The 12,950-nt window shown below is 42.9% G+C and overlaps 1 protein-coding gene across 13 annotated transcripts in view; it reads left to right on the top strand.

Moving 5' to 3' along the window:
• DTNB (dystrobrevin beta) overlaps positions 1-12,950 on the top strand; it is a 296,518-nt gene that overhangs the window by 37,721 nt on the left and 245,847 nt on the right. For all 13 annotated transcript variants that reach the window (XR_009462220.1, XM_019497687.2, XM_019497682.2 and 10 more), the window contains 3 exons: positions 3,980-4,060; positions 5,954-6,167; positions 11,319-11,404. Coding sequence is in view for 12 of the 13 variants with exons in the window: in XM_019497687.2 (XP_019353232.1) it covers positions 3,980-4,060; positions 5,954-6,167; positions 11,319-11,404 (381 nt within the window). In the remaining variant the exon portion in view is untranslated. The remainder of the gene's footprint in view (positions 1-3,979; positions 4,061-5,953; positions 6,168-11,318; positions 11,405-12,950) is intronic.

Below are 12,950 nucleotides of genomic sequence, written 5' to 3'. Positions count from 1 at the left end.
CTTACTGTCCTGTGCAAGCTGCTTTCCGTCCAGTAAAAGTATAGAAAGAGATTTCTTTTTGTTTTCTTGTCTGATGATATTCATGGATGATACAGGGACAGGCTGGGACATCCACATGAACCATCTGAAAATGGAAGGGGGTGGATGTCATGAAGCTGAGAGCTGTTGCACTAGCCTGTGTAGTATTCCTGTCTATTTTATGGATTACATAGTGCAAATCATTTCAAATACAGTATGTCCATCATGCTATGTGGGCAACAAGATGTTTGATTATCCACTTTGGCTGCATACACACATTCACATCATCCAGGACAGCTCTCCCAGGTTTGTTATCCTGAGAGAAAAACTTACCTCTACAGAAGTTCAGATGGAGAAGCAAAGAGCCAGCACTGCAGATGCTGGGCTGCCCAGGGTCCCTAGTGCATGTGGCCCAGACTGCTTTGCAGGCTTCTTCTTTTTTTAAATGAATGTAGGCAGAGATTGCCAGGGTCAGCGACAGTGGGGGTGGGGTCTGTACCATGTACAGAAAGGTCCTCCAGCCTTTCCCTTTCCCATGCACTTTGCCACGAGTGCTGTGCTGTGTTGGAGCCCAGCTAAGGGTGAGCGGGGCATATGCTTCCCTGCACTGCACCCAAGTGCTGCAGCGTGAGTCAGGCAGATAACAAGCCAGGAGCAGAGTACACCCCTTGGCGGTTCAGCGCTGCACTTTTCCAGCCCAGAGCATTCGGTGAGACCGGTTCTGCTCCCTGCTTCGCTGGGACTGGCACACACTTTCCCTCCCCTGTGGGAAGAGATAGAAGCAAAGCACACTGGGATTGCAGAGGTCAGTTTTATGTCTGCTGCCTGTACAGAAGTTCTGTCTCTTGAGACATATTCTCTGGCAAGCCCTTTCACTCGGGTTGTTCCCAGGTTATTTTTCTCACCAAGTGGCCACTTTTACGCTGGGAGAGAAATTACAAAGCTCTGTACATTTGTAGTTTGTCCAGAGAGAGCAATGAAACCAAATATCTGTCCAAGCCCTTTGTCAGGAAGCCATCAAGTTTGAGAAATGGTTTCACAAAGGCAGGATAACCTCACAACCTATACTCCTTCCAGGGTTTATCAGTGTCCTAGAAGACTTAAGCAGGCATGCACAGGTGAACAATTGCAAGTGGTCAGTTAATTGATCTGGGTTAAATTCATACTGTCAACAAGTCATTCCCATGATAGACTTGTTTATAATGCTAAGTGAGCATTTTTTAAGAAGGCTTCATTACGAGGTGTCTTTGGTTGGTGTTGGTCATTCTTATAGTCAAAATGATTGTAAGTCAGAGGCTAGGAGACCTGGTACCAAAATCTATGCAACTATCCCCAGTGCTTTTTTGCCTGCCTGCACATAATGGCCCAGAACTAGAATCATAAAGAAAATGAGGGTTGAAGGGACCTCAGGACATCACTTCTAGTCCAACCTCCTGCTGAAAGCAGGACCAGCCCCAACTACATCATCCTAGTTTAGGCTTTGTCTACCTGGGTCTTCAAAACTTCCAAGGATGGAGATGCCACCACCTCTCTGGATAACCTGTTCCAGTGCTTTACTCCCCTCACTGAGAAAGTTTGTCCTAATCTCTAACCTCAACTTCCCTTGCTGCAGCTTGAGCCCATTGCTCCTTGTCCTGTCATCTGCCCCCACTGAGACCAGCCCAGCTCCATCCTCTTTGCAGCCCCCCTGCAGGGAGGTGAAGGCTGCTATTCAATCCACCTCGGTCTTCTCTTCTCCAGACTCAATCAGCCCAGTTCCCTCAGCCTCTCCTCATAAGCCATGTTCCCCAGCCCCACAACCATTTTTATTGCCCAACACTGAGCTCTCTGGTACACGGGAGGATAGTCCTGGCCAGTGTCACTTGTACCAGGGACCTCCCGGACTTTGCCAGGCTGAGATGGGCCCATCCCTCTGTGCTGGTCTGCACATGGAGCTGCCCATATTTCATGTGCTCAACCTACATCCTTTGCCTGCATCCAGTAGGTCTTATGTAAGGGCAGTCCCTGCCTGATCACATCCCCCAGCCCTCCAGAGCTTGTTGTGGGGTCCTTGCCTTCCCAGGCGCCCCAGTACTCTTTACTGCACTACTTCAGTCGGATACTTCACTAGGGTGGGAGATGTGAAACCAGTCCACCTCCAGACAGCCCATAGTCTCCAGGTCTACACACTCATGCTCCATACCAAACCACCCAGACACCAAATGGTGGGACACTTTCACTGAGGGTGGTGAGGGTCCCTGGTGGACCTGCCTATCTCTTTTATCCCGTGAGTCACTGGGGATCTAGGCTGGCAGCTTGTATGCAGAGGTGTCAGTGCAAGTATGTACCTGGCACACTTTACAGACTCTTCTGTGGTCCGAGGGAAACCCTGGAATACAGCTACCTCAAGTGCACCAGGCTTGAACCATTAAAAGTCACAGCCGAGATGGTATTAGTGGAGGGAGTCTTTGGCATCAAGTACAGGATGGATGGGAACCTTTACAGTCTCTCCCACCTCTGTCCCAAAACCAAAGTTACTTCGGCCTCGATTGTAGAACTTCATTATGCCGACGATCGTGCTGTCATTGCACGTGCTGAGGAGGACCTACCAACAGCCCTTAACTGCTTCTCTCAAGCATACCAGTGCCTGGGACTGAGCCTTAGCGTTGGCATACTCGAGTCCTCACCAGTGCTAACACCACCCGTATGGAAGTGTTGATTTTTCAGCATCAGGCGCTGTGGACGGGGCACTGTGTGCACATGTCTGATGTTCATATACCAACACAACTGCTTCACTCCCAACTCGGCCAAGGACAGAGGACATGCGGGGGCCAGAGGAAATGCTTCAAGGACACCCTTAAGGGGAACATTAAGATGTGTGGCATTAATGCCACAAATTGGGAAAAACTAGCTTGGGACAGGGCCACGTGGCAATGCCTTGTGAGAGAAGGCACATCTTATTTTGAGGAAAACCATTTTCCCCTGGAGGCAGAAAAATAACAAACAGAAGGAAAGGAACCAAGACCGAGAAACCTGTGGTCCAGCCCTCCCTTTAACCACTACCTGTGGCATCTGCCAGAGAGCCTGGCCTTCTTTGCCATCAGTGCACTCATTTAAACCCTTTATTTGACCTGTGGGAGTGATCATCCTCCACTGTGAGGGACTGCCACTGCCAAGTGGGTGCAGTACTTAGGAGAAGACTAGCTTGCTATCTCTGCTGCTTCATCTCTACAGTCGTTAACTAGATGTTCAGTGAATGGAGCTGTAGAGAAGGCGTCATGTAAATGAGATTTTAAAATGGCAACACTCATCACCATTGTCGCCCTGCTTTACCTCTGGCAGGTGAGGGGGCCGTGCCTCCTGGCTGTGCAACAAGGTTGATTGTGTAGTGCTAGGTGGTTCAGATAAGAGGTTAGGTAATAGATTGGTACAGGATGGTTTGGATAGGGATGACCTTGTCTTAAGCAGGGTGTTGGACTAGATGGGCTCTGGAGGGCCCCCTCAGTTCTACTTTTCTATGATTTACAGGGGGGAAAAAATCTAGATCATTTTCCTAACTCTTAAGATGTTTTTATTCTAATCATTTGTCACTGTGATGCTTATACAAGTTAATCCTTTTTTCTTTAAAAAAAAAAAAAAATGTAGTCCTCGTTCATTTATAGTTAGATCACTTTAATCTCAAAACTCTTGTGTCTGGCAAGAGAGACCTTACAATTGTTCACTTCAGCTGACTTTTATATACACTCATGGGTTTGCTAGGTGTGAATTATTAAGCTATCTTAAAGTCACGCCAGTTTATATTATGTTATTAATGTTCATGTCACTTAAGAATTTTCCTGTTCTTATGGGTGGGGAAGTGGGAAAATCTAATGGAGACCATTGCTTCACTACAGACATTTATTGAAATTATTTTGGCAGGTGAGTGGAATATTAGAAAAAAGATTTAAAAAATAAATGTGAATATTTTTATTGTTATTTAAAGGGGCCCAAAATTTTGATGTCATCAGACTTTCAACATATCGGACAGCCTGCAAGCTGAGATTTGTGCAAAAGAGATGCAATCGTAAGTCAGAACTATGCCATGTTTCATAAGCAGCTTGATTAGTACCTATGTTCTTTTTATTTTGACAATATATCACCAATATGAACTTACTGCTGCAAGATTGTAGACTGTATTCCTGTTTGTAAATCCAATTCGTCCTCTTTTGAAAGCCTCAGCTACTGTCCCTGGTAAGTTTGTCCTGGGTGCCTTTTTGGGGCAAATCCAAGTATGCTGCATCTTTAATTAACAGTTCTGGTGCCTCAAAGAGGAATCCTGGATTCTCCAGTCCCTACTTCACACAGGATTATGTGCTACGTTAAGAACTGTGTTCTTTCCTCTTCGCTATTTATAGTAATATCTGTAGTTGTCTGGTTATTTTTTTTTTTATGAGGACTGAAGGAAAGAAGGCAAAATCATCTTATTGAGCCACACTTCTTTCCTAAATAATCTCCAGCTTTCGATCTCAGTTACTTTGAAGTAACTTTAAGTCCAAATCACAATGAACACATTTCCCAAGAAATGCTTTTTGGCAGTAGTGCTTTCTTTTTCAGAAGACTCAGCCAGACATTATTGCCTTGTTTCACATTTAAGTGAGAGAGTTATGGCTAGGAAGTGTGATAAACCTGAGAGTGTGGGTCAGGATTTCATGCATTGTAGAAAGCTTATCTTTGGCTAACGGCTTTATCTAGCTCTTTGTTAAGGATTCACTTATTGGCACTTTTGGTTTATTACAGTTAGAGCGGTAACAAGTCGGTATGTGTATAATTTGTTTAAAAGGTTTATGAAGGATCCATGCAATCTGTGCCTTCTGATAAAGGACTGGGTATCTGTGTAAGGTCACAATTTGGTCTTAATTCAACTTGTGAAGTAACCTTTTTCGAGCTCTCAGCAAAATGTTCATGCTTTTAGTTGTCTATTCAAGAAGCATTTATAGTTGGTATAACTTCAGGTTGAGGGGTTGTGAGATGTACGCTATTCTGGTACATTGATAAGAGACCTGATTGTAGACTTTTACCTTAAATACATCGAGCTCCATATTAATCAGATCATAAAGTTATTGGTTTCTTCCTTGAATTTTCATTAACATTGATATGATTTAAATGTGAAAAGATTATTTTCTTTAAAAAAACAAACATTTAAGAGTTTTCATCAATCATTTACCTGCTTTACTTTGTACGATAGGAATTTATAGATGGATTAAACAGTGTGTTCAGAAAGATTTGTAAGTTATCGGGCAGATGGTCCCCTAGATTGCCCTCTGCTAAGCTAATGATTGCATCTCTGGCATCCCATAGATGTGTCAAGATATTTATTGTACTGCAACTTGGAGGTGTGGATTCAGTCACAAAGCATTGCTTTGACCTGGTTAGATCTGATACACTTCAGCAAAGAAGTCACTGGCTGTCCCTCCATACTCTGTCATATTTTAATTAGGATATCAGGTCCCTTCAGTATTGGGGTACTGCTAGCCAAACTGTCCTGTGGGTAGACATGCAGAGGATAGGTGAAGAAATGAAGGCTTCTTCTAATTGAAGTTTTTCTGGTAGACTCTGAATATTCATACTCGCTGCCCACCTCCCTTTAACAACAATCTCTCTAACATGCGAGAGAGAAACTGAGGGGTTAGAGGGTACCAAGCCCACTTTCTTAGTCCTGCCACCAATGCACTCAGGAATACTGAGGGAAGGGTTAGTGGATGTGAGACCACAGTAATGGGCACTACTTGGAGAAGGTGGTGCTACTTAATGCATGCTTATGATCGTGACTATTCGGAGGTCATCTGGAACTTTGGTTGCAACTAGCCTTTGTTTCTAAAATAATGAAAACTAACGTGGTATCTAAAAGTTGTGGCATTAAGAGTAATCTTGACATTACAAAATGTAATATTTACATTTCTTTCTCCTTTATCTTTAGTTCATCTAGTTGATATCTGGAATATGATTGAAGCCTTCAGAGACAATGGCCTTAACACATTGGATCACAACACAGAGATCAATGTGTCTCGACTGGAAACAATCATTTCATCAATCTATTACCAGCTAAATAAACGCCTTCCTTCTACTCACCAGATCAGCGTGGAGCAATCCATCAGCCTTCTTCTTAACTTCATGATAGCAGCATATGACAGGTTAGTAACACACGCACGCACGCGCGAATACACCTACATAATTTCTTAATTAAAAATATGGGCCAAAGGGACCTCTTAATGCTACCTTGTTTTGATATTAAGCCTTGATGCCACCCTGTAACAAAGAAGGAGCTGTTGTCGGTTTATGCACATTCACCTTTATGCTTGGTTCGGCATGCCTTTCTTCCTCTCTCTCGCATTTAGAGGTTAACCAGCATCTTGTAAGACTAGTTCACTGTCTTCTCGGACAGAAGATTTTATTTCTGCAGGATCTCTCAATCACTACAGAGTTAGTGAATTTAATTAGTATCTTCAGTTTCTTTTGGCATGTCATCTATAACCTTTCACATCATTCTTTGACTTGCTTGTTTTTTGCCATCCTACCTTTCCTTTTCTGTTCCCTTTTTTTCTTATAATAGTGCTATGACTGGGGAGCTAGTTGATCCTGTTGTGGAGTGGGTTCTCCCACTAAAACACAAAATGTAGCTTCATTTTAGACTCTCCAGTGCCTAGATTGTGTGCATGGTTCAGGCTTTGACCCTTTCTTTGTCTGACACAGAGTTCAAAAGTTCCCCTAAAGAATTAGTTGCAAATATAAATGTAATAGAAAGAATGGGAGGAAATGTTCATGATGTGATAGATATTCATGTTTCTAAGAAAGGGAGAAGAGCAAAACAAGGATACTGGGCTTCAGATAAGTGGATTTCAACTGAAAATAATAGGTAAGATCCTAGTAAGTAAGGCAGATTAAAGATCAGGGGATCTAGGGCACTTCCTAAAGGATGTAGCTTCTTGTTGAGCCTGTAGTACAGCATGATGGAAAGATATGAATAACCGAAGGAAACTGATGTGGCTGCATGAAGTGCTTCTTAGTTACCCACACTTCTAAACAAAAACACAGACAAAGGAAAGAAGGGCAAATTACTGAGGAGGTAGACCAAGGAATAGCAAGAAACTTTAGGGACAAAATTAGGAAGGCAAGGATGAAAAAGGAGGTGCAACTGGCAAGGCATATTAAAAGGCAATAAGAAGCAGCTTCATAAATATATCAGACAAAAAAGAAAGATCAAGGAAAGTGGGTCCATTGCTCATTAGTGAGGGTGAACGATTTAATGGAAGACACAAAGAAGGCACAGCTGCTGTATGACTACTGTGCCTCAGTCTGTGTACCTGTTACCAGATGGTTACAAAAGTGTATGTCAGCAAAAAAGAAGGGCTGCAGATCAGGGTATGTAAAGAGTGTGTCAGCTTTCGACAAATTTTAATGAATTTAAGTCAGCAGTGGTGTTTCCCTTCAGCGTCAACAGGGGTTTCCAGTATTCTGTGCCACTTGTTGCAGTCCTGTAGTTCTCTGGCCCTTTCCCAGAGTTGAATTGCTTCATTGAGTCCTTTCCCTTCAGGACTGTGCTTTGTTGCTGGAGGGTTTTGATCACCATCCCCCGTGGAACCTAGTTTAAAGCCCTCCTTGCTGGCTGGCCAGACAATGCCCAAAGATGCTCTTCCTGAGTCCCGTCTCTTGATGGCAGTCCTCCTCCCAAGAACAGCATCCTGTTGTCAAAGAAGCTGAAGCCTTCTCGTTGACCCACTGTCTCGGCCACACATTAACTTCCAGGATTCAATGGTCTCTGCCTGGACCTTTGCCTCCCACAGGAAGAATTGACAGAAATACCACCTGTGCTCCAAGCTCCTTAATCCTCCTGCCAAGACCGTGCTTCCACATACTGCATGGAGCACACAAGACCGGTCCAGGCACATGCTGCATTCAGTGTCCACGTGCTTGCTCTGGGGCCAGTCCGAATAGGGCCCACAGACTGTTCTTGTGTGCCAGAGCCTACGTGCAGGACTGGTCTGGTATGGGCTCCTCATGCAGTACATGTTCAGGGCTGATCCAGGGTGTGCACTGCATGAAATGCTCATGCCAAAACAACCCTGTGCACTGGATCCGGCGCACGGAGCCAGTCTGGGCCTGATTTGGCCCACAGACCAGCCCCATGCCTTTGTGGCCTGGAAGAGTTTGACATCCCTGATCTGAGGATATAGTGAATTACAAACTCAAATTGAGTCATTAATGTGGTGCTGTTGATAAAAGAAATGCAGTTTGGAGTTTGCATTAACAGAATCATTGCATGCAAGATATGGGAGGTGCTGGTACTATCATCCTCCATGTCTTGGATACTCATTCAGTTAGTCTTTAAAGTGCCATCCAGTCCTGCCTCATCCCAGACTAAGGTGGCTGACTACTTCTCTCTACTCAAAGAAGGATATTGAGAAACTGAGTGAGGGTACAGAGGCAAGCAATAGAGATGAAAAGGCTTTGCAATGCAAACTGTACAAGGAAAAGCTGAAGGAACTAGATGCGTTTACTTTGGAGAAAGGAGATGATCTAGACAAAGCAAAGCCTACGTTCTACCGTGGGTGTGTCCCATGCTTCTGGGCTTTGATGGTTGCCTCATGGAGCTGGGGGGGAGTTCCTCCCCTTGCCCATCCCTCTCTCTCTCTCTCCTTGGTGCTACATGCCAGGATTTTTTTAAAATTTTCCTTAGAGGTATTGAAGGTTGGCTGCAGCCAAGGCTGGGGATTTTGACTGTGCTGTGCCAATGCTTCTACTGGGACCAAAGCCAGCTCCTGCTGGGACCAAAGCTTCCTGGCTGGAGGACATTGCTCCTTTGATGAGGGTCAGACCCATCATCATGTTTGGGGTCAGGAAGGAATTTTACCTCCAGTCAGATTGATAAGGACTATGGAGATCCTTGTCTTCCTCTGTAGCAGGGGGCATGGCCCTCCACCCGAGATCGTTTGAGTGTATATTGACTACAGTTTATAGAAGCAGGACGTTGCCTGCCGTGGTTCCCCTGCTTTCTCTGTGGCAGGTTAGTGTGTTATGTCCATGTTGTGTCAGGGTTGATGGTAATCTTATGTAGAATTTAGATTACAGGTTGTATGGGATGGTTTGGATAGGGGTGATCCTGCCTCAAGCAGGGAGTTAGATGAGATGTGACCTCTGGAGGCCCCTTCCAGCCCTGCTTCTCTGGGATGTTCTTTCATTTCTGAAGCTTGGTGCTGAGGACCCCTTGGCTGGCACTGATTTGACTTTCCATCATCGTGTTCCTGTGTCCTAGCTCTGGGTGAAGCCTCAGACTTGGAGGAAGTGATCAGTGCCATGTTAGAAGGCCGTAACCTTCTGTTCAGGAAGCTATCAGTTGTTAACAATGTTATTAATATTTTTTCATTTTATTGTGGTAGCTTGGAGGACATGTCATGTACTGGAAGCCCACTCTGCTAGGTACTTTAGAAATACAGAACAAAATAACAGTCCCTGCAGCCAGAAATGGCTTATTTACACTGAGCCATTACAGTGAAGTTAAGCGAAGGCGTGCAATTGCAGCACACCCAGCTGTTTTGCAGAAACTACTCATGTTGACACTCAGTGCACAGTAATAGTGAAGTAGCTTACTTGACTTTACTTTAATGTCCTCATATACACAAGTCCAAACTCACAATCTAAAGAATTGCAAAGAACCCACTTTTGAAGATTTTAGTATTCCATTGGTAGAGGTCATTTATGATCTGATAATGTTGCCTTTTCATCACAAAGCATATTCATATGATTTCATGGAGAACAAAGCTCATGTCTCCTTGCAGAACTTCTCTCCAGGATTCAAGAGACAGTGCTAGGATCGGGAATGTATTGATTCTAGTCAAATAGCCCAGACAACCTATCATTGCCTCTGACTAAACATCTGTGATGCAGTCTTTGAGTGTGGAGATGAAGTCTCTTCTATGGAGTAACCTAGGTTGCTCCCCTCTTAAAACAGTTCCGCAACCTGGCAGTTGACGTGCTTAACCTGCAGCTCTTCATCTGGCTGCTCGCCTCTCAGTTACTAGGCCACTACCTAGCTGTTGTAATGTATTATAAAGTAGTGCCTGTTTTGGAAAATTATTTCTTATTGCTCCTGAAACTTGCTTTCATCCATGAGTTTCCATCCTGTTCAGATATGCTTGATTATCCCCAAGGACATTTCCAAGGTACAAATGGCAAGTTGTCATTTAACTCTCATTGAAAATCCCTTGTGATTTTGAAAATCTCCCTCTTGGCTAGCACTAATTACATTTCATGTACTGTGTCACTGTACTGCCCATCTTGTTGTAACTAATCTACATAATTTATTTGCATCATTGCCACTGAAATTTGTTTTTCATTTCCTTTTCCCTTTGTACATTAGCTTATGTTTTGTAAGCTGCTGTATCATATCTATTAAGTATTGTACTTACTATGGAACAGAGATTTCATATTTTTATTTGGGATTAAAGAGTTCAATATTCACACCTTTGTCATCCACACTTACATGCCTGCCACTGGTACTCTATTTATGCTCACTTGCTACTAAAGTAATTCCCTGTAACACTTCACACTAGTAGTGGTTTTGTTCTTAGACCAAACTGTGTTGTGGAGCCTGTTTAATCCTCTGAATTGCAGATTATTGCTTGCATTTCACCTTTCTGAAAAACAATTTGTGCCTTTTTACAAAGGATCCCTTATGTGGTTATTTCTAAATGCCACGGCTGGGCAGAATAAAATCTTTTCATACTTTTTCTATAGGAAATTAATTAATTTCTCATGCCGACATTAGGAAATGGTTGCCTGATTGTGCCATCTGTTCCCAGTAATATAACAGCCTTGGTAGCTTAAATTAGAAAAACGTACCATCCATGTTGGTTCCTGTCTTACGTGGCGTGCCCAGAACATCCTGGAACTTTCACCAAGCAATGAGTTACTTTACCTCCTGTTTCAGCATATTAGTTCTTGAGTATCCTTATTCTGGGAAGTAAGTGTTGAATATTCCCGACTCATTATTCCCATTATTCTTGCCACTGGTAGAAGCAAGAAACCTGTCGTAATGAGTGAGCATATTCTGAACTGTTTCAGAAATGTCGCAGCAGAATACGGTTTATCATTAGATACCTATTAGCTGTTCTAATTTATTTAAAATACCAAGTGTTACTATTTTTATGCTTATTAAATATTAAATACTTTAAAAACTAATGGTATTTAGAGCTAACACTAATGTGTTCCCTTCATGGCTCTTAAAGATTTTTTCTGTTTGTTTTCATTCCATATAGTAATTATTTTATCATGTAATTTCTTTACAGTGAGGGCCATGGGAAGTTGACGGTATTTTCAGTTAAAGCTATGTTAGCAACCATGTGTGGTGGGAAAATACTGGACAAACTAAGATGTAAGTATTTCTAAGCAAATCAAACCATTATTTGAAAAATTCTGTTTCTAGTGTGGATCACACACACTTTTATATTTCAACTGTTTTAAAACTTAATTATTCTTGCTCTGAACATTCAGCATTTGTTATATTGGAGTGAATTTTTCTTACTTTTTTTGGTAATGTATGCCATCTGCTGGCCATAAAAAAAATACTGAGGGTTTTGTTTTCATTGCAGAAGTATAGGTTTTCAGTGACCTTAAAATATGCATTTCTGTAATTTCAAATACTTTTGCGTTTCTTTAAACTAATAATTTTGAATTTTGTGAATATTTCTAAATTAAGCCTTGCCTCATGCTGCCCTGTGGATGGTGAAGCCACTCCTGGCTTGGCTGCCCTGTCAATCCTGCCTTCCTGGGATTTCACACATCTCCTTTTTTTCTTTCCATTGCTATTCTTTCTCTTCATTTTCCATTCCTTGCATTCGTGACCTCTAGTTCTGTACAAAAAGAATTGACACCATTTATTACTATTCCACTGGTACCTTGCTGTAAGGGGCGCAAACTAGTCCTGCATCCTCCCTGCGTCCACTCCAATTCCTTTTCCTTGCCCAAATGGCTACTTGCTTTCTGCTTCTTGCCCTGTCTGCCACCCTGCTGTCTGTCCCCTCCCAGATCTGTCATGTGCCATTTGTGGCACGTGCTGGAGGTTGGCCACCCCTTCTACAACTGAAGCTCGACTCTTTTCTCCTGACTCTTCCTTAATAACAACATAGTCATTTTAAGTCATTTATTTTTCTTTCCTTTCCACCCTAACTACCTGGGGAGATAGTAGTGTAGGCAATGCCAGGCTCTTACTCTCCCAGTTTAAATCTATGAGCAAATCGAGTTCACCTTCTATACAGTTCCTGTTTCTGAAGGGCTCGAATCTTCCTTCTGCTGTTTCTTCCAGTTCTGTTGATGACTATTCCCTCTGCCCAGGTTTTCCTTTATTCTTTAACTCTGGACTAAAAATTCTTTTCTCTTCTCTGGACAGGTTCTTCACCTTGTTTTCATCAAATGCGGTTTCTATTTTTTTTTCATGGACATGCCCATATTTTGATATCCATCATTCCTCATCTGATGCTCTCTGCCCTGGCGTGCATTACTGCTTCTGTGAACTTCACTCCAAATCCTGGCTTCCTTATTCCTTTCAAATAGTGCGTTTCCTCTCAGATGTCACCCATTCTGACTTCCTACCCACGGGGCATTATTCTCAAAAGTGCCTGCTTACTTATATGGTTAACTCCTTAAAAATCAACTCCTCAGCTTTCAAATACGTTGTCTCCATGCTAGGTTCTTTCGCGTCCCTGCTTGGTCTGTTCAGGCCAATCCCAAGTACTGATTCTTCCTTCCATCTGTTTTTCTCTTGTGTTTTTTTGAGAAATTAAGAAAATTCAGGGACCATCCTGATTTCCTTTGTTATTCCTCCATCATTCCTCTTTCCTTCTGTTCTGTCATATACCATATCTTTCTAAGCAAATGCTATTTTCCATTGCAGTTGACTCGTATCACAGCTCTCATGCCCC

The sequence above is a fragment of the Alligator mississippiensis genome, chromosome 1, assembly GCF_030867095.1.
Source record: "Alligator mississippiensis isolate rAllMis1 chromosome 1, rAllMis1, whole genome shotgun sequence".
NCBI lineage: Eukaryota > Metazoa > Chordata > Crocodylia > Alligatoridae > Alligator > Alligator mississippiensis.
Note: the sequence above shows the minus strand (reverse complement) of the source record. Positions and strands in the feature narration are given on the sequence as shown.